This window comes from Palaemon carinicauda, chromosome 15 (genome assembly GCF_036898095.1).
Source record: "Palaemon carinicauda isolate YSFRI2023 chromosome 15, ASM3689809v2, whole genome shotgun sequence".
In the NCBI taxonomy this organism is placed as follows: domain Eukaryota; kingdom Metazoa; phylum Arthropoda; class Malacostraca; order Decapoda; family Palaemonidae; genus Palaemon; species Palaemon carinicauda.
In genome coordinates this window covers 46,739,214-46,766,713 of record NC_090739.1, presented here as the reverse complement: position 1 = coordinate 46,766,713, position 27,500 = coordinate 46,739,214, and the positions used below count along the sequence as shown (strand labels likewise).

The following is a 27,500-nucleotide window of genomic DNA, read 5'->3' as shown; positions in this document are numbered from 1 at the left end:
ATTACTCAATATGACCTGAACATTGGTCAATCTTTCATTGACCCTCATAGCTCTGCTATGGCATCACGCGAATGGTTCCCTGACCTTTTGCTGCTCCTGATGGAGCCCATAAGGGAACTTCTTCCACGACACTATCTACTCACACAATCACATGTCAACTTTTCCACAAGGCAGTTTCTTCATGCCTGGAGACTATCCAATATCTCCTCTCTTAGAGAGCTTTTTCGCAACAAGTCGCGAAGGGTATGCCTGGATAGCTAGGAAAGTTATTAACTTTATTCTACCAGGCAAAGTGGAATGTCTTATGTGGTTGGTGCTGCCAAAGAGGTCTCAATCCATTCAATACCACTATTCCAGTGATAGCAGAATTTCTCATGTACTGAGGGAGGAAATGCATCTTTCGGCTTCAACGTTTAAAGGGTCTCGCTCAACCTTGAGTCTCGCCTTTAAACTGAAAGGAGTGGGCTTTTCCTCATCTTTAGAACTTCCATCCTCATACGTAGTTGTGAACTTACCTGTCCTCAGTCAGAAGTGACACCTCCCCCATGGCACATTGTTCAAGTTCTTTGGTTCCTAGAAGGATCCCTGTACGAACCATTACGACAGGCAAAAGTTTACCTTCTAACCTAGAAAATGGTTTTCCTGCTCGCCTTAGCGTCAGCCAAACGAGTTAGCCAACTTCATGGTCTTTTGTTTGACATCGCCCATTCAAGAGGATGGGTAGAGGTAAGCTTCAGCTTCGGCCCTGACCTTGTTGCCTAAACTCAGATTCTAGGTTTTGGATCCCAGATTCAACCCCATCTCTGGCTAAGAAGAACTACTCTGTGACGCAGGTATTGCAAGTGGGCGTGTGGAAACACCAAACTACATTCACCGCCCACTACCTGCAAGGAGTGACACACATAAACCTTGATACGTTTTTTATCAGTCCTTTGGTGGATGGACAATAGCTGGTTTAATACCTCAAGCTCATTATTGGACAAGTAGCAGAAGGTTGAGAGCACTGATTAATTACCTGGGTTTTAGTCTGAGTGAATGAAAGGAAGGTCTGGCTCTTTATCTTTCTTCATCCTCCCCTCTCTTGGGAAAATCAGCATCCTGGGTCCTCTGCACAAGCTGACCTCAAACCTCTGCAGGTAAACCATTGCTCCCTTGTGTATCCTAGTATTGTCCCAATACTGTTGCATCCCCATACCCTGACGAGGTGGTATTAGGAATGTCTCGGTCTCCCTGATTATTCCCTGCAAGTCTCAGAATAACTTTTACCTTGACAGTCACATTGCTAGTTTCTCATTACACACAGCTTGCGTAGGCTGCAGACCATGCTTAGCAGGTTTAGCGAGATGTTAGGGTATCCTTATTGTCGCTCTAAACCCTGCACAATAAAGAGTACTCCAGGTAAGGCCAAAAAGCCAGATTGTCAGGGACATCCACCCTCAGAATGGCTGAGTCTCCCATGTGAATAGCGTTGGTTTGTATTCCAATTACAGAACAAATGACAAGTTCGGAGGTAATTTGTATTTTACTGAGGATACAAACCTTAGTTATTTATACATACTTGCCGGTCAACCCTGTCCCCCTTGAAGTCCTACCTACAAGCAAAGTTAGCTCAATCACAGGTGTGTAAGTGGGAGGGGTAGCAAGCTAGTCCCCTTACCCGTTGCTAACTAGCGGGATGGGTTGTTAACCCTAGGTAAATTTTAATGGTCGTCCTTTCAGCTTTCGCCAAAAGTATACCCCGCTAAATAGCTAAGGTTTGTATCATTATAGAAAATTCAAATTACCTCCGAATTTGTCCTTTTGATGTTGGATCATTGGAATTTGTAAAAATGTAATTTAAGCTCTTATTTATTGCATAGTACAGTAGAGCGAACCCTCGATTTCTGCAGATTCTAGATTTGGAGTTTTGGTTATTCACTAATTGAGATCTGAAATATTCACAATCACAATTTTGGGTTTCTGCCAACTCTCGCTAAGGAGATCGATATTCAATGCCACATTCTTCTTTCCCTGCCTCTTATATTTATACTTGTGTTGTAATAACAAGATACTATCCACTATAACAATAATAATATTAGTGGAGTAGTATTGAAAAAACAAACAAATACACACTACAGTATATTGCTAACACCCACAAAATATTTGGTGCCAAACCCATACATAAAGATTTCACCAATAAAAAGGAAAAGAGGCTCTTCCATACAGTAATTGTTTGGACATGAATACAAACCCTCGTTACAAGGAGTATCTCAGGTTTGCATAATTTTAGAAAATAGAAATTACTTTGAAATTTGTCATGTTTAAGTAATTATTTGATGATATAGAATACTTGATAAAAATTTAGTTTTCATATCACTTATAAGATATGAAAAGATATTTCTCTCTCTCTCTCCTCTCTCCTCTCTCTCTCTCTCTCTCTCTCCTCTCTCTCTCTCTCTCTCTCTCTCTCTCTCTCTCTCTCTCTCTCTCTCTCTCTCTCTCCTCTCTCTCTCTCTCTCTCTCTCTCTCTCTCTCTCTCTCTCTCTCTCTCTCTCTCTCTCTCTCTCTCTCTCTCTCTCTCTCTCTCTCTCTCTCTCTCTCTCTCTCTCTCTCTCTCTCTCTCTCTCTCTCTCTCTCTCTCTCTCTCTCTCTCTCTCTCTCTCTCTCTCTCTCTCTCTCTCTCTCTCTCTCTCTCAATTTTAATATTTGATTGTTATTATTTTATTTTCGTTCAATTGAAAAATTTTAATTTAAAAGTTGTGTTGATGGAATATTAAAATATTTCAATCCATATGAGTGTTTACAATATGAATTGTATTGCAAGTTTGCCTGCATGTGGCTGAAATTACCATGGTACTTTAAATTTAAATATACATTGTGTTTTTCATATCAGATTTTAATGGTTAGATTTTTTAAAAATTAGTCAATTTCATGGAAGAGAAAGATCAGTTATGTCAATTATTATTTAGAGATTGATTGCTAGTATTTATATTTTCTTTTATTTTCTCCTACAGAGTATACCACTTATTGAGTTGAAAAATTTGTGTCTTCATGAACTACGTGGAATGAGTAAGAAGCGGATTATTTGCACAATGAATGGTGAGTTTGAATGTCAGAAGTTGAAATGAAATTCACAAAAATTTATTCTTTTGATGAATCTTACCTAGGATTCATTCCTATTCCTTAATTGAAGTTAAAATTTTGACCTAATTATAGAAAACTACTGATTGAATGTGATAGATGCCCTGTTGAAAGAGAAGGCTGCTGAATGGAAATGATACCAATCCCATATTTTTCAATATACTTACCCGGTGATTATATAAGCTGCAGCTCTGCTGCCCGACAGAAAAACTCTACGTTCAAAATACGCCAGCGATCGCTATGCAGGTAGGGGGTGTACATCAACAGCGCCATCTGTCGAGCAGGTACTCAGTACTCAATGTAAACACAGAACTCAATTTTCTCTCTGTCGTGCCACCGGCAAGACCTACTAAATTCGCTGTTGCTTACTGGATTGGTTTTCACATATTTTGGTGAAGTACACATTTCTAGTTTTGAGCTTTCGCTTTGCAGACGTTATCTTCAATACATCCTTGCATTCTTTTATTGATTTTGGATTATTTGTTGACGACTTTGGATAGATTTTGAATTCCCCTTTGACTAATTCAAGATGGCTGACCCTTCTCAAGTCCCTAAATTCAGGAAATGTAATGCTAGGGACTGTTCAAGGCGTCTTCCGAAGGCCTCTATCGATCCTCACACCGTTTGTTCCAATTGTCGGGATAAGACCTGTCAATTGGAAGATCGATGTGAGGAATGCGTTGGGCTTTCGGAATTCGATTTCATCGAATTCCAGAAATACACACGTAGGCTAGAGAGAGATAGAGTCAGGAGAAGTTCATCTCGCTCCGTTGATTTTTCCTCTCCTCATGCCCCTCAACCTATTCCTTCCCCTGTAGTGGTTGCTCCTGATCCCCCTTCTAGCACTCAACAACCTTCGATGGCAGATATGATGCGTGCCATCCAGGCTCTGGGTGAGAGAGTCGAGTCATTGGCGAGTGACCGTAACCAACTCATGGCAGACGTCAAGGAGTTGAAGTGTAAGAGTGCAGTGGGTAGTGACAAAGTGAGTGGTAGTGTTGTGGAAAGTGTTGTAGATAGTGTTGCGCTTGAGGGTTCGTCTGTTCGTGCCTGTCGTCCTCCCAGTCCGGGACCTCTTGCAAGCTCCCAAGCCCAGGGAGAAGCAATGTCGTACGACCAAAGGGTTCGAGAGGCTTTAATCAGCGAACAGACGTTCCCTCCGTGGTTTCGGACGTATCTAACCAAGATCGCCCCACCCACACGAAGACGAGAGAGCCCATTTATTCCTCGTCTGCGGAAGAGGTTTCTCGAAAGAAACCATGGACCAAGGTCTCGCGGCCTCTTAAGCGCAAGTCGGTCCCTTCCGCGCAAGTCCAACGGCCCAGTTGTAGCCACTGGGTCAGTTCGGACTCGCTGCAGTCTTCCGATGACTGCACACCTCCTAAGAGAGGCAAAGCGGTACCGCATCAGGCAGTAACACCGTCTGTTGCCGCACCTGCTACTGTAGACCCTAAGTGGTCTTTGCTGCAGACCATGCAGACACAGTTAACGTCATTGATGCAGGACTTTCGTGCGGAGAAGGTTGACGCTGCACCAACCGCTAGCCTACAACCACCCACGGTTGTGCGTCCAGTGGACGCTGAGGCTACCTTCTCCCGCACTCCAGCTGTGAGAGTCCCGCCACCCATGCGTTCCAGTGTACCCTGCCAGCCGCATGTTGACGTTCAGCGACGCACGGAACCTTCCGTTGACGTTCGCGAGTTACAACAACAACCTAAGTTGTTTTGTTTTGACGCGGTGCGTCAACCTCCGCAACCCAGTGTGGTTACCACTACTCGCCCACAGCAGACTAGACAGTCTGGAGTAGACGCTTTGCGCCCCCGCGCTGCTATGGTTGTTGCCAGTTCACAGACTGGGCAACAGTTCCATGACGTTGCGTCCGGTTCAGTCACGCATGCACCCGTGCTGCCGGACTCAGCTGACCAGCCGATTCCTACTCCTTTGCCGCTTCCTCCTCAGTTTTCAGATGATGGACTCTCTGATGATGACGACGCTGCACACATTGACGACCCGCATACGGACATCGACGAACCCAAGACCACGCAACCCTCCTTGGACTTTAGGAAAGTTCTTGCACTGTTCAGGGAGATGTTTCCTGATCAGTTTGTTTCTGCGGCCCCACGCTCTCCTCCATCTGAGTTCGCTTTAGGCACGCAGTCATCCGCGCCTGCCTTTACGAAGCTCGTCCTCGCCCGCTCGTCTAAGAGAGCTTTACGAGTGTTGGGAGAATGGATGCAGTCCAAAAAGAACCTTGGGAAGACAGCATTCACGTTTCCCCCTGCAAGACTCTCTTCCAGATCGAGCGTCTGGTATGCCACGGGAGAAGTTCTCGGCTTGGGAGTTCCTGCCTCTGCCCAGGGCGACTTCTCAAGTCTAGTAGACTCTCCCCGCAGGCTAGCCATGAGACGCTCTAAGATTTGTTGGTCTCCTTCAGACTTAGACCATCTGTTGAAAGGAGTGTTCAGAGCCTTCGAGGTTTTTAACTTTTTGGATTGGTGTTTGGGAGCGTTGAGCAGGAAGATCTCCCCTTCTGACAAGGAAACTTCCATGCTCATTATGTCCTGCATGGACAAGGCCATACGGGACGGTTCCAGTGAGCTTGCGGCTTCGTTCGTTTCCGGGGTCCTCAAGAAACGGGAAAACCTTTGCTCCTTCTTGTCAGCTGGAGTAACACCGTGTCAGAGATCGGAACTTATGTTTGCTCCTCTCTCAAAGTGCCTTTTCCCAGAGGAGTTGATAAAGGAGATTGCTGCCTCCTTGATTCAAAAAGACACGCATGACCTGGTTGCGTCCTCTGCCCGCAAAGCCACCCCTTTGCCTACCTTGTCTAGACCCAGGATGGACACTCCAGCGTCCAGATTCATTCCGCCCTTTCGTGGCAGAGCCTCCAGCAGAGGAGGTGCTCGTGCCGAAGGGAGACGTGGGAAGAAGAAAGGTACCAAGTCCTTTAAGGGCAGAGTCTGACTGCCACCTTCTTCAGACAGCAGTGGGAGCCAGACTCAAGAACTTCTGGCAGACCTGGGAGAAAAGGGGCGCAGATGCACAATCTGTGAAGTTGCTCAGAGAAGGGTACAAGATCCCGTTTGTACGCAAACCCCCTCTAGCAACGTCTCCCATCGATCTCTCTCCCAGGTACAGAGAGGAGGACAAGAGACTAGCTTTGAAGCAAGAGGTGTCTCTCTTACTAGAAAAGGGAGCGGTAGTCAAAGTCCGGGACCATCAATCCCCGGGCTTCTACAACCGTCTCTTCTTAGTGGTAAAGAAGACAGGAGGGTGGAGGCCGGTGCTAGACGTCAGTGCGCTGAATGTCTTTGTCACAAAGCAGACGTTCGCCATGGAGACCACAAAGTCTGTTCTAGCAGCGGTCAGGAAGGAAGACTGGATGGTCTCTTTAGACCTAAGGGACGCTTACTTTCACGTCCCCATCCACCCAGATTCCCAACCTTTTCTGAGGTTCGTTTACGAAAAGGTTGTCTACCAATTTCAAGCCCTGTGCTTTGGCCTAAGCATGGCTCCTCTTGTCTTTACGAAACTGATGAGGAATATTGCCAAATTCCTGCATTTAGCGGACATCAGAGCCTCCCTCTATTTGGACGACTGGCTTCTAAGAGCTTCTTCCAGTCGTCGCTGTCTGGAGAATCTAAAGTGGACTCTAGATCTGACCAAGGAATTGGGTCTCCTGGTCAATATGGAAAAGTCCCAACTGGTCCCATCCCAAACTATAGTGTACTTAGGGATGGAGATTCACAGTCAAGCTTTTCGGGCTTTTCCGTCGGCCCCCAGAACAAGTCAAGCCCAAGGATGCATCCAGAACATGCTAAAGAAGGACCGATGTTCAGTCAGACAGTGGATGAGTCTGATAGGGACGCTTTCATCCCTGGAACAGTTCATTTCGTTAGGGAGACTGCACCTCCGTCCCCTTCAATTTCACCTAGCTGTTCACTGGAAAAAGGACAAGACGCTAGAAGCGGTCTCGATCCCCATTTCCGAGAAGATGAAGTCATCACTGACTTGGTGGAAGGACAACATCAACCTCAGAGAGGGTCTGCCCCTGGCTGTTCAGACCCCCAACCACGTTCTCTTCTCGGACGCATCGGACACGGGCTGGGGTGCGACATTAGACGGTCGGGAATGCTCGGGAACTTGGAACTCGAATCAAAGAACGTTACATATCAACTGCAAGGAGCTACTGGCAGTTCATCTGGCCTTGAAAAGCTTCAAGTCCCTCCTTCTAGGCAAGGTGGTGGTGGAGGTGAACTCAGACAACACCACGGCCTTGGCGTACATCTCCATTCAAGGAGAGACCCATTCTATGACGTTGTACGAGATCGCAAGGGACCTCCTCACCTGGTCAAGAGATCTAAACCTTTCTCTAGTAACGAGGTTCATTCAAGGCAACATGAATGTCATGGCGGATTGCCTCAGTCGGAAGGGTCAAATCATCCCAACAGAATGGACCCTACACAAGGATGTGTGCAAGAGACTATGGGCCACATGGGGCCAACCTACCATAGATCTCTTTGCAACCTCGATGACCAAGAGGCTCCCAATTTATTGCTCGCCAATCCCGGACCCAGCAGCAGTTCATATAGATGCCTTTCTACTGGATTGGTCCCATCTAGACCTTTATGCATTCCCCCCGTTCAAGATTGTCAACAAGGTACTGCAGAAGTTCGCCTCTCACGAAGGGACAAGGTTGACGTTAGTTGCTCCCCTCTGGCCCGCGAGAGAATGGTTCACCGAGGTACTTCAATGGCTTGTGGACGTTCCCAGAACTCTACATAGAGGATCAACTTTTATCTATACTGATGGCTCCAAATCTGATGCTGGCGTTGGATTTGGAGTACATAGTAATGGTTTTAATTGTAGAGGTGCACTTCCTCTGACCGCTTCCATATTTACTGCCGAACTGTATGGCATATTAACCGCTATTGAGAAAATAGCGTTGGAGAAGGAGGGTAATTTTACAATTTTTAGTGATGCAAGGAGTGTCCTTCAAGCTATGGAAGTTTTTAATTCTAATAACCCTCTAGTTTTAAAGATTTTAGAATGGCTTTTCATTATTGGACGGAGAGGTATAACAGTTCAATTTTGTTGGGTTCCAGCACATGTAGGTGTGTCTGGGAATGAGAAGGCAGATTCACTGGCTAAGGAGGCTGCATCAGAGTTGCTGCCAAGAAGGTATCCCATTCCCTGTGATGATTTATTACCTGACATCAAGAAATTGGTTTGCAATAAATGGCAACAGCAATGGGATAGTCAAGATGGCAATAAAATGCGAGAGATAACAAATGACATATCTCCTTGGAGGTATAATATGATGCCCCGAAAATGGGAGACGGCTCTTTGTCGTCTCCGTATTGGTCACACTCGGTTGACACACGAGTTTCTGCTGAAGGGCCAACAGCAACCGTATTGTGACGACTGTGTAGTACCTCTAACAGTAAGGCATTTGCTGACCGAATGCTCCAATTATAACAACTTGCGGAATAGATATTTGTTTGAGGCTCGAGGTGAGGGTGGCAGGTTCATCCTTGCCAAGATTCTTGGAAATGATGTGTCCTACCATGCAAGTGGCCTTTTTAGATTTATTTCAGAAGCAGGTCTTCTGAAAAATATTTAACTTTTATGACATTCAATTTTTATGATTTTAATTGAATACTCTTTTATTTTTTATTTTATTTTTTCTTTTATTTTTGTATACATAAATTAAATGTTACCGGCGTCAATGACCTCAGATGTCAGGATGCCTGAAAACTTTAAATCAATCAATCAATCAATCCTCTAAGAGTGGACCTTCTACGTCAGCCACACGTAAAGAAGGTACACCCAGGCCTCCACGCTCTTCGTCTGACTGCCTTCAGACTATCGAAAGACTCTCGAGAGCTAGAGGCTTTTCGAAGGAGGCAGCCAGGGCGATTGCTAGAGCAAGGAGGACATCCACTCTTAGAGTCTACCAGTCGAAGTGGGAAGTCTTCCGAAACTGGTGCAAGTCGGTATCAGTATCCTCAACCAGTACCTCTGTAACCCAAATAGCTGACTTCCTATTATACCTGAGGAAGGAAAGAATCTTTCAGCTCCCACGATCAAAGGTTACAGAAGCATGTTGGCAGCAGTCTTCCGTCACAGAGGCTTAGATCTTTCTAACAACAAAGATCTACAGGACCTCCTTAAGTCTTTTGAGACCTCGAAGGAGCGTCGTTTGGCTACACCGGGTTGGAATTTAGATGTGGTACTAAGATTCCTTATGTCAGAAAGGTTCGAGCCACTACAATCAGCCTCCTTTAAAGATCTCACTTTAAAAAGACTTTTCCTCGTTTGCTTAGCAACAGCTAAAAGAGTCAGTGAGATACACGCCTTCAGCAGGAACATCGGATTTTCATCTGAAACGGCTACATGTTCTTTACAGCTTGGTTTTCTAGCCAAAAACGAGCTACCTTCTCGTCCTTGGCCGAAATCGTTCGATATTCCAAGCCTTTCAAATTTGGTTGGAAATGAACTAGAAAGAGTCTTATGCCCTGTTAGAGCTCTTAAGTTCTATTTAAGACGAACTAAACCTTTACGAGGACAGTCAGAAGCTTTATGGTGTGCTATTAAGAAACCTTCTTTACCTATGTCAAAGAATGCAGTTTCCTATTATATCAGACTGTTGATACGAGAAGCTCATTCCCATCTGAATGAGGAAGACCATGCTTTGCTGAAGGTAAGGACACATGAAGTTAGAGCTGTCGCAACTTCAGTGGCCTTTAAACAAAATAGATCTCTGCAGAGTATAATGGACGCAACCTATTGGAGAAGCAAGTCAGTGTTCGCGTCTTTTTATCTTAAAGATGTCCAGTCTCTTTACGAGAACTGCTACACCCTGGGACCATTCGTAGCAGCGAGTGCAGTAGTGGGTGAGGGCTCAACCACTACATTCCCCTAATTCCATAACCTTTTTTTATCTTTCTCTTGAAATGTTTTTTATTGTTGTTTTTTGGGTTGTCCGGAAGGCTAAGAAGCCTTTCGCATCCTGGTTGATTTGGCGGGTGGTCAAATTCTTTTCTTGAGAAGCGCCTAGATTAGAGGTTTTGATGAGGTCCTTTAGTATGGGTTGCAACCCTTGATACTTCAGCTCCTAGGAGTCGCTCAGCATCCTAAGAGGATCGCGAGGCTCAGTAAGGAAGACGTACTTAAAAAAGGCAGAGTAATTGTTCAAGTCGACTTCCTTACCAGGTACTTATTTATTTTATGTTTGTTATTTTGAATAACTGCTAAAATGAAATACAAAATACTTAGCTCATAATAATGTAAACAATTAATGCTGGTCTCTACCCACCCCCCTGGGTGTGAATCAGCTTATATAATCACCGGCTAAGTTTAATATTGAAAAATGTTATTTTTATTAATAAAATAAATTTTTGAATATACTTACCCGGTGATTATATATTAAAGGACCCTCCCTTCCTCCCCAATAGAGACCCAGTGGACCGAGGAGAAAATTGAGTTCTGTGTTTATATTGAGTACTGAGTACCTGCTCGACAGATGGCGCTGTTGATGTACACCCCCTACCTGCATAGCGATCGCTGGCGTATTTTGAACGTAGAGTTTTTCTGTCGGGCAGCAGAGCTGCAGCTTATATAATCACCGGGTAAGTATATTCAAAAATTTATTTTATTAATAAAAATAACATATTTTAATGAATCGGCTAGATGAATAACATTTGGTAGTTAGGTTTTCCTTGTTCCCTTGGCCCCTGCTGTCTTTGTGTTTCCTACAGTTCAGGATGAATTTCCTGAGTTAGTTTCATATGAATGTGAAATTATCGAAGAGCATTTCAAGGAAGTGCAATCCGTTTGGTTAGATGATTTAGAAAAAATTGTTTAGCAGCATGTAAATGCTGGGCTACAGGATTTTTTTTACGTCTTTAATTTTCAGTTGAAGAGCACTAATGCTTTTTAATGAAACTAGGAACCCTTGAAGTATTGTATTCTCAAAATAGGAAAGGCTAGTAGCCCATTCTGATTATGTACAGTATCTGTTTCTAAGACTATTGTGTTTGACTGTAGAGTGTGGGGTTGTATCATCAAATTGTCTAATATGACTGTGGCTGTTAGTATGACTCTCGCTACTTCTTTGCTTAGATTAAGCAGGGAGTTTCGAGTTCCAATTTTAATCTTGTGTGTATTGGTGAACCAGTAACATTTGGAATTTTAGTGTCCAATATGCCTATAACTACCAGCAATATTCACAAGCATTCTGTATATAAGATAAGCAGAAAAGAGTTTGCACCCTTTTTTGAGAAGTTGATGTCAGTTTTTTATATAATTATAGTTAGAAAGGCAGAATGCTACAATCCTAAGTGTTCCAACTGGAAAAGCTGTCCAGCGTGGAAAGCAAATAGAGAGGTAGAAAATAATTGTATACAAGACGTGATAAAAAGAATTGTAAAATATATTGAGATTAGTTAAAACATTAAATAGATCAGTCATATATAAACTATGAAATGAGACTTTGTCAACCTATTCAAATGAAAAGCATTTGCAACAAGGTTGAACTTCTGAAGTTCCACCAATTTAACCACCAAGCAAAATTATTCCAATATCTGATTGTAGCTGGGATAAAATTCTAGAATACTGTGTGGTATTGATCCTTATGGTAGAAAAGGCAAGACTGGTAGAAACTTCTGCATAACTAGTACTACAAACAGGATGGTACTGTCTTGGAAGATCTGAAAGCAAATGATGGTCGGAATTACAAAAAATATCATGCAACATCTACAATAAACTAACTGAACGATGGTGCCAGAGATTAATATCTAGATCAGGAATAAGGTATTTAATAGACAAGTTTTTGTCCAACAAATTAAGAGCATTAGCAGTTGAAGACCAGTCAGGAGGAAAATGCTATAAAATAAGTGTTAGAACTAAAGAGTTAAAAAGTTTCCTCAGTATAGATCGATCACAAAAAATCTTGAAGACTTTCTCAGTAAGCCTAATTTTTGTGCAATTGAAGAAACTGACTGATTGTGTTTTTCAATAGTAAATTTGCCAACAAGAATCACAACTATAATTTTAATAAGTTGTATGTAGTTAGAGAGACATTGTCAATGCAAAGATCTGCATGTTGAGGAGCCACTGTTCTTGACCTACTTAAAATCATACTTTGAGTTTTGTTAGGATTAAACCTTATCTCTTATAATTTGTACCATGCATTGCATTTTATCTAGATCTCTATTGAGGGATTCAGCAACTGCAGTATCATATGCATAGGCAATGAGATTGTTTTACTGGCCAAACCACATATGCAATTATAGTATGAAAAGCAATGGTCCAAGAATACTTAACTGATGAACACCAGATATTATACAAACAGGATGCGTTGAAAAACGTTTCAGTCCCTGTGGTGCTCATCCACCACTCTACACAATCTACTATATTACTTAGAAATTGAATTATACTTAGAAATTGAATTATACTTAGAAATTGAATTATGATGCTAAGAAAAGACCCACGTACTCCCACCTGTTTAAGTTTGAAAACAAAGCTTTATTTAGCACAGTCAAAAGCAGTACTTGAATCAAGGCCAATCATAAAAATTTCTTGATCACAATCAGCTTTGTTCATTTCGTTTGTTTAAGATTTCCCTGCCCATAGCAAGACACGGGCTCTTGCATGAAGGCAAGAGGGATAAAAAGGAGGTCAAAAAAGATAAAATGAGAAAGTAACAAATTATACAAAAGAAACTTGAAAAAGACCAGGGCTATTTACGTTAGGAATACAACACAACGTGGGATCAATCAGTTGCTCTTGAATATACTACGATCTGAACGTGAAAGGGCGAGAAGGGGCACGGTAAGGTTGCTCCTTAGGTGCACGAAAATGAAAAATTGCGTAGTAAGAGAGACAGTTTTATAGCAAAAAGTCTTGTGGAAGTCAGAGGTAAGGGGAATGAGAATAAAAAAAGGAATTCAGTTAAAGGCAGAAGAAAAGGGCATAAAATATCCTTAGGCAAAAGCTTAAATAGTAGAAATAGCGATAGTGAATAGTATTAGCTAATTATAAGAGAGCTGATAATAAAAGGGAGAAAGAATTTAAGTGCGAGTCGGGAAAAACATATATACGACAGAGGACTAATGAAAATTCGGGGAAAAGAATGTGGACGGAAAAGGATTATTAGGTGGAAAGGAGACTTGCATGGGTGGCCAGGACAGAGGAGTCACAATCAAGCCCTTTGCATAAGCTAAATTGTAAACTTGGAAACATGATTATTCTCAGCATACTGATTTACACATTTTGCCAAAAGACATTCAAAATCCTTAGATCATACTGTATGGGAGTTAGGGTAATTGGGCAATACCAAAAAAAACATTTACCTGGTGGAGTTACAGTACCAATGCTGCAAGTACAAAATGAACAACAACTCGCAAACTTGCAAAATTAACAGACAACTTAGGGGCTAAGAAATCAACTGACTTTATAAAAACCAAGGAAAAATACCCTTTGGGTCTGCACCTTCATAAGCATCAAGGCTTCAGGAAAAAGGGAATGAGGAAGATTGATTTTCTCATTTCTCATCAGCCAAAAGGGTTACTTTTCCCGTTGGAGAGTGGATTACTGAAACATCTGGTTTAAGCAGAGGCAAACTGTTAAGTTGGGCCAGTGGAGTAATGTTACTAATTCTCCAACAAATGCAAAATGAACTTCTTGCAAACTTGCAAATATAATAAACACCCTAGGAGCTAAGCAATCAGTTACCTTTATTAGAAAAAACCTCCATAAGTGTTTTAATTTTGTAGGACAATAAAGCTAGTTGTTCCGACACCAGAATACGAACCTTACACTTTTTATTAGGGATTATACTTTCGGCAAAGCTGAAACTAACCATGAGACTTTTAGCGAGGTGTAACTACCCCACCGCTAGTTAGGGGGGGTACGGGGTTATCCGGCTATCCTGCTGACATATATACACACCTGTGTTGTATTGTCACTTTTACTTTTGGCTTGGTGGGGAGTTAACATTTGTCTCTCTCCACCGCTCAACCTTTTTTGACTGGCCTTTGACTAATTTGTTCTTTTAGTTTTGTTTTTTATTAGTTTATTTTTCGCACGAACGAGTGTTGCTGTTCGGAGGCGGCGTAGTGCCGAGGATTCCTCAAGGGTGGAGAACCCTTTCTTACTATCTCTTCCCTTTGACACCTGACAACCCTTAGGCTGGAGGCCTCGCCTGCTTCCCCTAATGCTGCGGTCTGGTTCTCCTCCGCATGAGAGTCTTTCTCTGTGTGGATGCTCTTTCACCATATTGAAGTAGATGTTGCTTGCATCCTGAAAGTTTGTCGGAGGAAGGCCACTTGCGGCCGAATGAGAGCTCGACCACGGTCTTTCTTCGCTTCGCTGACGATACCGCACTCCCTCGTTCTGCGATGGAAGCCGGCGAAGGTAGTACAAAGTCTGAAGAATGTCCCTTTGCTTTTAGGGGGACACGTTTCCCGTTTGTGGGTTAGGTTTTTCTTCCTAGGGGTTTTTTTCAGTGCTAGCGAGTCCGCACTCCATCGTTTGGGTAATGCAGCCATCGTAATGATTGCAAAGTCGAAAGCATGTTTCTGCAAATCTCAGGGGACTTCTTTCCCGTTGGTGGGTTAGGTTTTCTCCCGAGTGGTTTTTCTTCAGAGCTAACAACAATGCACTCCCTCGTTCTGCAATGGCAGCCAGCTGAGGGAGTGCAAAGTCCGAAGCACGTTCCTGTTCCTGTGGAAGTTGCTGCTCCTGCCCCATCACTGCATTCGTTGCCTGTGCCTGCGGCAGTTCCTGATCATCATGCTGATGACTGCGCTCTCCCTTCTGAGCTTGCTCAGCTGGCAAAGGAAGAGCAAAGTCTGAAGCTTCTTGCTACTCGTGGTAGACACCTTTCCTGTATGCGGGTTCAGTCCTAACCGGAGAAGTCTTCACCACACGGAATTAAGAGAGGGTTATGGACTCGTCCATGCCATTTCCTAATCCCTGAGAGTGTGGTCTGTCAGAGCATGAAAATGATGTTACTTTTCCTAGCTGTCTCGTCTCACCCAGATGACTAGTGTCGCCCAGATGATTAGTCTCGCCTAGCAGACTCGTGTCGCCCAGCTGATACGTCTCGCCCAGCAGACTCGTCTTGCCCAGTTGACTTGTGTCGCCCAGCTGACTCGTCTCGCTAAGCAGATCATCTTTCCCAGAAGTCTTGTCTCGCCTAGCAGACTCGTGTCACCGAGCTGACTCATTTCATCTAGTAAACGCATCTCGCCCTGTCTCCTTGCCTCGCCGAGTCCTACTGCATCTACGTGATCACCCATCAGCTTGTGATCTCCCGTTAGCTCGTGATTTTCCTTGATCGCCCGTTAGCTCACAATCGTCTGTCAGCCCACTATCGCCTGTCAGCCCACGATCTCCTGTCAGCCCACGATCGCCGTCAGCTCGTGATCGCCTGTCATCTTACTGTATGATTGCCGAAAGCTTGCAATCGCCCGTCAGATAGTTTCAGGTTCCTGGATTTCCAGCAACCTCTTCCAGCACCCGGCGATTCTTATATTGGGGTCGCCTTTCTGTTCTCTTCTGCACTTAAGGACTAATGAACGGCAATACAGACCAGCTCGTGACCAGGTTCCTGCTTGTGACTAGTCTCCAGCACGCGACCGAGTTTCCAACATCAATGTCCATAACAACTCCTAGAATAGCTACCACTATTCAGTGTCACAGTGCATCCCAGCTCGCGACTTTCCCTTCCAAGATAAAGTGGCCCTCTGCCTTTGACGAACGGCACTTCCCACTTGCTGGTAGAATCGCCAACAGCCAGCAATAAGCCTCGTTGCCTTGATTTTTGGGCTGGTGTTCGATGGAGATATTCTCTGGCGGGGATCCTCACTGCAAGGAAGCGCACTACTCTTCGTAGTGAGACTCTCCTTCTCTACTCGTCATACACAATAGAGCTCTAGCGCTATTGCTCCAACAAATGCTTTTTGAGTCCCTGAATGAATCTCCTCATCTAGACGACACACCCTAGCACTACCTCATCAGAGCTAGCTCTCACTTCTGCGATAGTACACGTGTGCGCTACTTCAGTGCCCTCTTGATGGCTGCAGCACACAGAACTTCAACCTACATCTACATACAGATGAGGGGGTTTATCACACACTCCCTTCTTGGAACCTAACCCAGCTCTCACCAGCGATGGGAGAAGTACAGCACACGTTTTGGCCTTGGTGCTTAATACCTCACTCGTCCCCTGGAACTTGTTGTTTTGACACAAGTTCATTGGATCGAATTCCCAGTGAAATTAGAACTTCTTCACATGAGCTTCGGTTCTCAACACGCCTGAAGATGTCATGCAAATGTTTAAAGGGCCTGTGGATGCGTATAAGCAAACTTCTTTATCGGCTCAACGATTCTCGTCAGCGTTCACAAACGTTTGTCCCTCATGAACATTTCATTGGACCTCTACCACTACTATTACAACTACTACTAGTACAGTACTACTTGTGGGCTAATATGCCGTGTGTGTTAGCGACTAGATCGCCTCCTCTGCTCCCTGTCTCTATCCCTTTTGGTCACTTGTTTTGGTATATGGTTACCTTACAAGTCAACATCTTCATAGGATGACAAGATCTATGTCAATTGCACATGCGCTCTCACCCATACGCCAGACCTCACCAGGCAGGTAGAACATACAGTAGTTCTACACAGTGGTTACCATAATACTAGTCTTCCTATCACTTGCTCTTGCTACCTTCCCCTGTGATTTAGAACAGGACCCAAGGGAAATTAATCTCGGGATTTTTTTCCCCAACTTCTCTCTATGAGTTAGAGAGCTCGTCGGATCCCTTTACTGTTTCAGGTTCCGATTCCTTGACATCTCCTCCTTGCTCTCATAAGACATAACCCCTCAGGGTTATTCCTTTTCACCCCCAAATTTTCTAGGGGATTGAATTAGTTCAGGCTTACATTTACAGACTATAGCAAACATAGATTCAAGAAATGCTCTCCTCATACAACCCGTCACTGTTGGCCTAGGCTCCCTCTGGACTTGTGCAAGTGACTTTAAACCTCCAACCTCAGGATTCTCCTCTGGGAAAGCTATATTTTTGCCAACCCACAACTTGTTCTTGGTCTTGTTCATCAGCGCTGTGGCAATGACACACTCCCTCAACCTAAGTTCGCCCAGCCACCGGTAGGAATTTGAAGTTCAAAGCATTGGCCGAATGTCTTTTATAGGGGTAACACCTTTCTCGTCCACGAGTTAGGTTTACTCCGTAGTGGTTGTGATCCCCTCCTTTGAGTTTGGAGTACTCACCCTTTTATTTAACCAACAGGTCTCGTCCAACCAACAGTACTCCTTCAGTCCCTGTAGCAAATTCTTTTAATGGATCGCATTGGACCCCTCGCCAAACCCCGCGTAAGTATTGGGGATCGACTTACACGGATAACCGGCTTGTGAATAGGTGACCCAAGCAAGGGCTTACTTGAACACAAGTCGATCGCAAACCTCTCCGAGTGACCGAGATCAACTACAGCGGCAGAGAATCTGCAGCTCGGCTACAAAGAGCGTGCACATCTTCACATCTCATCCACCGGTTGAGGTGCAATGGCGAGGTCTCTATAATCTTTGCGAATCCGACATCTATACAGACATCTGGACTCGGGCGTTGAGTCATCATTGCATGACAAAGTTTTTCATCAAAGAATCTCTGAGCTTCTGCAGTCAAATTTCCTGTAGAAGTCTCCAGTATTTAACCTCTCCTCCCTGAACAAGTTTGTTCAACAAACTCTGTTCAGCATGGAGACAGTAGACACGGTCATACAACCAGTAAGATCACAGGACTTCTTGTGCACGCTGGACCCCTAGGACACATACTCCCAGATACCAGTACATTCGTCATCAAAGAAGTATCTAAGGATCATACAGGCAATACCAGTTCAGGGTGCTATGCTTCTGTTTTATGACAGCACCTCAGATTTTCACAAGAGTTTTTATCCTAGTGTCAGCCTGGGCCTACAGGATCAGCATCCGTCGCCTAAGACTCCAGGACAACTGACTGATCCTACCAGACTTGGTGGCTTCCCATTTCCAATACCGAGATTAACTCCTAGAATTTGCCGCCATCTGAGGATTGTGATAAATTTCAAGAAGTAATCTCTGCTTCCTTATTGCAGATGGGTATTCCTGGGCATGATAATCGACATCAGCTTGCAAAAGGGCTTCCCTTAGACGACGGGATCCATAGGTGGAAGAAGATGCCAAGTCGCTTCCTTCAACGAGATGCGCTCCAAACCTGCAGTGGTTACGTCTCATTGGTCACCTATTGACTCTGGTTCATCTAATCTGCAATGGACTTCTATGAATCCAATCTCTTCATTGGCAGCCAAAATCCAGGTGGTTCAGCACGAGGAATCTCTTGATACTCTGGTCCCTATGGAACCCGAGGAGAAGACGGACACGAGATGGTGGATGACAGATGAGAATCTCCACCGAGGGGTTGACCTCCTTGTCCCTTCCCTAGAATTGATGCTTCTTCCAGATGTACAAAAGAAGGAGGCCCCACATGCTGCACCACATAGCCTCCTGGCTCCAGTTAGAGTCCGAAAGGTACCATCACATAAATCTCCTAGAGGTGAGGGCAGCCTTCCTAGCTCTACAGCAGTTTCATCAGTTCCTGGCGGATCACACAGTGGTATTGACGAGTGACAACACCACTGTAGTTGCTTACGTAGAACAAACAAGGAGGTACCTTTTTACAGCACCTTTGGCTTCTAGCAATGAGAATGCTAAGATGGGCAGAAGACAACTCGGTATCCCTATCAGCTCGCTTCATTTCGGACGAAAGGAATGTACGCATGGACATATTAGTAGAGCGATTCAGATAGTCGCCTCCTAGTGGTCTTTGAGTCATCCAGTAGCCAACAAAGTCCTGACTCTGTGGGGTTCCTTGACCGTGGACCTGTTCATTACATCCCTGAACAACGGGCTCCTGCTCTACTGTTCACCAGTCCCGGATCCCCAGGCCCTGTAGGAGGATGCATTCCAGCAATGGTGGGACAACATAGACGTTTACGCCTTTCCCCCTTTTCTGCCTGATGAGAAGGTTGCTCAATAAGGCAAGATCATCCCTAAACCCAGCAATGACCCTCATAGCTCAGCCATGGCATCATGCGGAATGACACCTAGACCTTCTTCAGCTGCTTACCAAAGTCCTGAGAGAACTCCCTCCACGACACAATTTACTCAGACAATCACACGTGAACATCTTCCACAAAGCCGTAGGATCCCTATGTCTTCATGTCTGGAGACTATCCAGCATCTCCTTACCCAGAGAGGCTTATTGAAGCCAGTTGCAAATAGGATGTTCCAGATACCTCCGAAAATCTTCAGCTGCTATTTACCAGGCTAAGTGGACTGCCTTCTGTGATTGGTGTCGTGAATGGGGTACCTTTCCTCTCAGTACCACTTTCTAGCAATTGCAGAGTTCCTTGGATACCTTCAGGAGGAAAACCCCACTTGGTCTCGGCGGTGAAAGACTACCGCTTGGCCTTGAGCTTTGCCTTTAGGCTGAAAGCAGTTAACATTTCCTCTTCATTGGTATTGTCTCTCCCCATGCAGAGTTTCGAGTCTACCTGTCTTCATTCAGAAGTTAGTCCTCCTCCGTGGAGCATGGTTCACATCCTTCGGTCCCTGAAGGGTACCCCCATGTGATCCAGGCCATCAAGCATCAGCTCTTCATCTGGCCAAGAGAGTCGGCAAACTCCATGGTCTTTCCTCTGTCGTCTCCATTCAAAGTGATGGGGAGAGGTAATACTCTACTTCATTCCTAGGTGTGTCTCCAGACCCTTTCCGATTGGGAGTCTTCATAGCATTACTAATTATCCATATCAAACGCTAGTTTTCCGGGGAGGAGCTTGAGGTGCTACCTCTAGAGAACTATAGGAGCTCACCCCCGAGTGGCAGCACTCTTCATCAGCTCGGGGAAGGTCAAGAGAAGGATCACCAAGAACACATTCTCTGCATGGATTCTCAAGGTCATAGACTAAGCATTGAATCCTGATCTTTCTCCTCAGCTGAGGAGACCTAGAGCTCATGGGGTAAGGGGCATGAGTATGTCCCTAGCATTTCAGAAGAAATACTCTTTGAGGCAGTTCCTAAAAGTGGTTGTGTGGAAGCATCAAATGACCTTTAACTCCCACTTCCTGCAAGAGGTGACCCCAGGAACATGTAGATCTTCTCCATTGGCCCTGTGGTGGCTACACAATAAATGGTTTAAACACCTCAGGCTCCTCGATAGACAAGTTGCAGATGTAGAAGGCAGAGTTTACTTGGGATTAAATCTGGGAGAAATGATAAGAATGAATGGGTCTTTCTTTCTTTCATCTTCCCTTCTTTTAGGGAACAGCACTTACAGTATTCTGCAAGCTGGCCTCTGCTGTCTGCAGGTAAAACCATTTCCCTTTTGTAACCTGGTATGAGATATGTATACTTGATGCTTCCCCATACCCCCTGGCAAGGTGGGATTGAGTAACATCTATGGTTGATTCAAAGATTCCTGTTTCTGAGAATTTTTACCTAGACTAGTCACACTGCTAGTATCACACAGGTCGGTCAGGCCGCTAACTGTGCTTTGCATTGAATGTGTTGAGGTGTCAGGGTTTCTCCTTGTTACGCGCGTAGCAAGTATGGGAAAACCCCGTTTCAAAATCCAGTGAGTTGATTCAGATTTCCACCCATCTAAAGGCCAAGTCGTCCCTAATAAAGAGCGTAAGGTTTGTATTTTGGTGTCAGAATATTGACAAATTATGAAGTAATTTGTATTTTTCCTAACCATACAAACCTGTAGCTCTTTATACACATTGGCCTGCCATTACCTATCTTCCTGTAAATCCTGCCTGCAAGCAAAAGTGACGATAGAACACAGATGTGTGTGCAAGTGTGGTATCCGGGTACCCTCCTCAGGAGGTAACCACCTCAGGTCAGCGATCCACTGGTTGGAGTTTTCCTTAGCATATCTGCTGATGCAGTATGCCTCAGAATCTATTAGGAAATGGGAGAAGCTGTAGCCAGTTTCCAACTGGAAGGCCTCAGGCTTGGGGCTCCTCCACGAGTTGATGGCTTTGATTAGGTTGGAGATCCTGGTTTCCTCAGAGGAGGTACTGTCAGCTGTGGTGATGCTAGAGTAGAGCTGGAGTGATCACCAGAGGAATCACTACCAGGATCTTTTTTAGACAACTCCTGTGTTACTGGGTGTACCAGTGAGTCTGGTCTCCTCTTGACCTTGTCCTTGGGTCTCTGCTTGAGGATGGTCCCTGTCTTGGCAGCATCCGAATCAGCTGCAGCTGCAGGGACCACTTGTCTGCTGTGCTGAGTCTGGTTAACCAGGAACTGTTTCCTTACTCCACTGATATGGGTCTCAAGCTTGCTAAAGGAGTTAGTAGCTGGAGGTGTAGAGGCAAGAGGTTCATAAAATACAGGAGACTCTCAGAAACTTGCTTCAGGTGGAGGTGGAGTCATGAACCCTGGAGGGGCCTGGAGTCTGCCAGTCGGCTGACCATCTCCAGTCATTGGGAGTGCTTGAGCGTTAACAGTTGTCGTGACCTTAGTGGCCAGAGGACAAGATGGCGACAACTCGATGGACGTCTGTGTTGCTAACTGAAGTTTCAGGGATTTAGCCTCAGCAATTAATTCACCTTCAAGTGACCTGAGGCTCTCGATATCCTGCTTAAGTTTACTCTTGGTGTACGTATGACCTTTAGTAGACGACGATGCCATATCATGTAAAGGTTTGAACTTCCCGTACCTGGGCACCACTTATGTTTTGGTTAGCAGGCTGTCACTTGGTGTAGTGTGCAGACTTATTATCAGGCTAACGACTCTGATCACAACTAACGAATGAACTGGCCCAGGGAGACTGTGATAAATGGGCACCACTCCTTGTTTTGGTTATGGGTAGTGAGACCCAACAAGCAATGTGTACTTCAGGTCAGTTTTTTTCAGTTCATTGAATTAAAAAAAAAAATGAGGGTCATGGTGAAATTATGAGAAGAATAAATGAAAATCATGAGAAAATTATCTACTGTATTTTGAAATGAAAAAAGGGAACTTTTACTGTATTCTTCTACCAATTGGTAAATCGACAAAAATATAAATAATACCTGAATATATGTCTACAATTAAAATAGTCAATGAAAATTATAGAACTGCATATCACTGAAAAAAAAAAAAAATTTATGTAGTAGAACATTTATAAATTACAATACTGTAGACAGAAAAGAATCGCAGACTGGACAACAACTTTTTCACAAACATGTCACACAATCCATATCCCATATAAGTCTTTCCAGATATATAGTCTTGTCCAAAAACCACCTAACAACTCTCACAGGCCAAAGAAATTAAGAATTGTAGCTGCACTTCGAACATAAATCTTAACTGTCAACTTTTTCCTCCGAGCCTACTCTCAGTTCTGTTGTACATTGATAACGCTCTGCTGCACATTTCCACTTCAAGGGTAATAACGTAGCAAGAGGCAGAGATCACAAAGAAAAATGAAGACCTCAGGGGAGTAAGACCAACAGAGAACATGTATACTTCTCATTTCATCATTGTCTAGTGGCCTGAGAATTATACACAAAGACGGTCCCCTACTAAAACAGTCTGTTATTCTGTCATCTACTGGCTTGCAATTCAGCTGTTTAGCCCATTTTTTGCTAGCCATTTTTAGAATAATCTTTAAGGGTTAAAGAAGCAAACACTTCTTGGGAATACTGTGAGGGTGGTAGCCTTCCTCCCAACCAACTGTGGCGTTCCAGTACAAGACCGAGCACTAGTAGCAGGGCTGTCAGCACTTCACCTCATACTGACCCAACTATTCTGATGTTGGATTGTACAATGCTTGTTATTGTGATGCTTAAGTGTAAAGGGATACAGTACTTGTTTTTTTTTCTTGCCATAGAAATTTCCTCATTGATGTAGTGTAGGCCTATTTATCTTTGTTTTTGTTCTTAATTTTTTTAATAATTTTTTTTTGTTGATAAGCCTATTTTGGTATATTTTTTTTACACCATGCCCTGTTACCAGCCTAGAAAGTTTTTCCCTTTCTCCTAATGTTCTTAAAGTTTACTTAAGCTTGAAGAGATCTTACCTAAAAAAGATAGAGCTATTTATTATTTTTATTGATTTTCACTACCTATTTATTCAGCAAGCTCGAGGCAAGAGAAGATAATAGGGAAATTTGAGGTTCTAGCTGGGTCCCCTTGCCTAGTATAAAGAAGCGAGGGTGGTGCCCAGTGCTCAGTTCTCTTGACTGTTTACCTTTTGCCCAGATTTCTGGGTATTCCACTGTTTTATCATTTTGTGTATTGAACGTTGGAGTGTGGTCGGCATACGGAGACTATGGAGTCTGCATGCTACATCTGGCCAAAGTTTGCAAACCACTACTGTACATAATTTTGGTGCCCAGACCCGAGAAACACCGATCTTTAGATATGGCATCGCCATTGACCAAGGGTTGAAAGGCTAAGAGGAGCCTTAGTCTGGATGTAGAGAGCCTCATTTCAATTTTCAGTGACCTGTCAACTCAGGTGAAGTCCCTGACACTTCAGGTGGCGGCGCTGAAGAGCGTTGAGTCGTCGCTATCATGCCACGTTGCCACTGGGGTTATGACCACTGTGACCACCAGTGCTCTTTCTACGTTCCCGGCTTGGCCAAACGCCAATGGTCTGGCCATTCCTGTAACTGGAGAGGGGCCGGTGATTGGAGGTTTCCAGCCCCTCCAGGGTTCTCACCGGTATTCCCACCTGTACCTGGCTTCTGGGAGTCTCCTGCTTGGAGAGGACCTCTGACCTCCTCGCTTATTCCAGCAACTAACCCCTTTAGTCTGCCAGAGACTTCAGCCAGTGGACTAGGGGAGCTGTTCCTGGTTAACCCGGCCGAAGGCAGTAGGCCAGAAAAAGCTCCAGTATCTACTGCTAAGGCAGTTCATGCCAAGACAGGGGCCATCCCATAGCGCAGACTCCAGGCCAAGGACACCACCAGCTCAGCCATACCCGAAACATTGACCTTGTCCCAGGAGTTATATAGCGAAGATTCTGGTAGTATGACTTCTGGGGACAGCTCCAGCGTCAGTTCAGCCGACACTGTCTCCACCAAACATGTCCGTTCCCTCCAGTCAGACCACCGTCTGTCTGATCTGCTCAAGGCCCTCGACTCCAGGAAGAGCCCTAAGCCTGAGATCTTCCAGCTAGAATCCGGCCAGAGTTTTACCCAATTCCTGAGGGATTTTGAGGCCTACTGCGCCAGTAGGTATACCGCAGGAAGCTCTGGCCGGTGGACCGCTGAGCTAGGAATGTTCCTAAAGGGGAAAATCAATGAGGCTTTCTTGGCATTAGTGGGTCCTGAGATCTTATACCCCGACATGAAGGAATACCTCCTTGACTGGTGCCGAGAAACCCGAGAGAGGCGTGATGCAGGGAGGAAGGCCCGTTTTAGCAGTGCCACCTGTGGAGAGGGCGAGCTGGTGAAGATTTATGCTGTTCGGTTTGCCTCCCTGTACAGGTCGGCATATCCTCGGCGTAGCTTGGACTGGAGAGAGCTGAGGCTAAAGCTCCTCAGAATGGCTCCAGGCAAAGCTGCGAGTTGGCTGGAGCAGTCTCTGGCCAATATCAATGTCTACGTTGTCCGTCAGGCCACTTGGCAGGATGTCCTACACCTGTTCTTGACAATGCATCCCATCAGCAAAGCCAGAAGGCAGAGGATTTGGCACAGCTCGTATGCCGACAGGGTTGCCATGGCTGCCCTCAACCGTTCGTTCCCCTGCACCCAACCGAGTGTATCCACGCACTCCTCCTTAACATGTCCCCAAGCCTACAGTTGTGGAAGTGCACTTGCCACCATCTCACACTCTGGATAGGTCTCCTCAGTTCCAGAGGAGCTAATGTACTTTGTGCAAGAAACCAGGGCACATGGTAGATGAGTGTTGCAGACGCCTAAACCTGATGCACAGAACACCTTTCCAGAAGACAGCTACTGCCCGCAGCCCTGGGTGGGAGATCACCTCCGTTCAGACGCCTTCTAGGTGGAGGGCAGTACCAGTGAACGTCATTCCAACTTCGTCGTCCTACTCTGGTTTGACCAGCAGCAGGGAGAGCCGATGTGGGAGCGAGTCCAGTGCTTTTTCTCAGATTGTTGAGAAGAAGAAGAAGTCCAGGAAGTCATCAAGAACCGAGGAGTATCATGGGGCGTTAAACACCAGACCTTTGGTGTAGAAGATGGGGCTACATTGAAGGAGGGTGAGAGTGCTAGGAAACTTGCTCCTAGTAGTCCGTTGGCAGCCTCAAAAATCTCGATTTCCAAGGTTACCCCTCAACCTGAAAAGGTCATTGTGCATCCAATAACTCTTTCAGGATTGGCCAGTAATAACCTGCCCTCGACACTGTCCAAAGCTTCTCCAACTGACTCCTTCAGGGAGGAAGTAGGAACTGAGGCTTTATTGAAACCCTTCGTAGGGTTAACCTGGCGCAGATGGCTCCTGTACCCTCATGGTTGTCCCAGTGACCATGTCAGAGTTTCCATCGGGAGCATTAGATGCCCTCATTGACTCCAAAGCTGAGGTCAACCTGTTTTCATTGAGTGTAGTGCAGGATTACCAGCTGCAGATGGTACCTGACACCATTGGTCTGAAGGGTTGAGGGCAAACAGGACCTAATACCTTAGGTACTGTACTGTTGACCCCTATACTGCATGGAATGACATTCACCTCGAGTGTGTCTCATGTAGTGCCTTCAGGGACTATGGCTGAGCATGTAGTGCTTGGTTACCAGTTCTTAAGAGCAAATGGGGTGATGGTTGACGGAGCCCGAAATCCGCTGAGCGTTAGAAGTACTCCTCAAGAGCTTCTTTGCGAGTATTATGTCCCGATACGTGAAGCTTGTTGTCAGCAAGTGCTTTAGGCACTTGTAGTCTATGCAGCCGATTCAATAAGGATTGCCAGTATTTAGCCCGTACTTGTTCCTCTTACTGTAGGCTTTTCTGAGGGACTTGACTCCTCTTTTAGGTGCCCTGCTTGTACGACCAACTGTTGGCCGGAAATGTATTAGGATGACGACATCATAATCCCCGGTCTCTCAAGAAAAGCTACAGCGATCCCTGGCATCCTAGAACTGAAAGATGGAGAAGCCTCGGTGTTAATCAAGATCAAGAAGGATGATCTCTTGGAGAAGGTGTTCTCCATGGCAATGGTGGATGCTCCTCTATCCTTTCTGATACCACAGGAGTGCGACCTGATGCTTGAACTGAGCGTATTGGCAGAGATAGGCAATATGTCTATCTCTGACAATGTGGACTTTTCAGAAGGACCAATTCAGTTAGATGCTTCGACATCATCATCTGGTCATCAGTACTGGTGATGATGATGTGGGAGAGTATTCAAGCACACCAATACGCATCCACCTGTTTGACGAGACACCTATTTATCAGAGGGTTTGACGATTTATAAAACCAGTCACTGACGCTATCGAAGAACAGTGCAAGGAGTTACATGAACTGGGTATTATTGAGCCCAGCATCTCTCCTTGGTCTTCACCCATTATTCCAGTCCAAAAATGGACAACTGTATACTGTTGTGTATGGACTACCTTAGACTGAGTAAGGTGACTTTCTTTGATAGGTTCCCGATGCCGAACATGGCAGACTACGTATTTGGGTTTGAAGGAGTCAAATACTTTACAACCCTTGACCTGGTTCGTGGATTCTACCAGTTACCGTTGGCAGAGGACAGTAAAGAATGCACGGCTTTCTCTATCTCCTTTGCAAACTGGCAGTTCAGATGCCTATTGTTTGGACCGAAAAATGCACCTGCAGTGTTCCCGAGAGAAATGCAGAGTATTCTCCAAGAGTTCCCGAAAGCCAAGGTGGTTGTCTACATTGATGACATTTTGATCCTTAGGTCTTCTTTCGAGGAACACCTGAAACTGGTAGAATGAGTTTTGGCTACTCTCCAGAAGCACGAACTCAAGATGAAACTCGGTAAGTGTTCTTGGGTTCAAAACATAGGTCAAGTATCTTAGTCACCTGGTTGGACGTTCTGGTGTGTGTAAGCTGCCAGAATATATTAAAAAAGTGGAGGACTTCCCTAAACCTACCACTGTCCGTGAGCTACGGGGATTTCTGGGACGGGTAAACTTCCAACGGAAGTTTATCCCCATGTGCTCACAGATAGCCAAACGGTTATTTGCAAAGACTGGAGAACGTAAATCTCAAGTGACTAAAAAACTGAAATGTACTGCAGAAATGGACTGGGGCTTTGTGCTCTTGAAGGAACTGATCAAGGAGGACATTATGGCTTCATACCATGACTACTCCACTAATGCTAAACCCTTGGAGTTGCTTGTTG

At 44.9% G+C, this 27,500-nt stretch overlaps 1 protein-coding gene across 1 annotated transcript in view; it reads left to right on the top strand.

Annotated features, from left to right (window-relative positions):
- LOC137654601 (myb-like protein X) overlaps window positions 1-27,500 on the top strand; it is a 174,832-nt gene that overhangs the window by 86,311 nt on the left and 61,021 nt on the right. Inside the window, exon 5 of the mRNA XM_068388379.1 lies at window positions 2,994-3,078. Within this exon, the coding sequence (XP_068244480.1) occupies window positions 2,994-3,078 (85 nt within the window). The remainder of the gene's footprint in view (window positions 1-2,993; window positions 3,079-27,500) is intronic.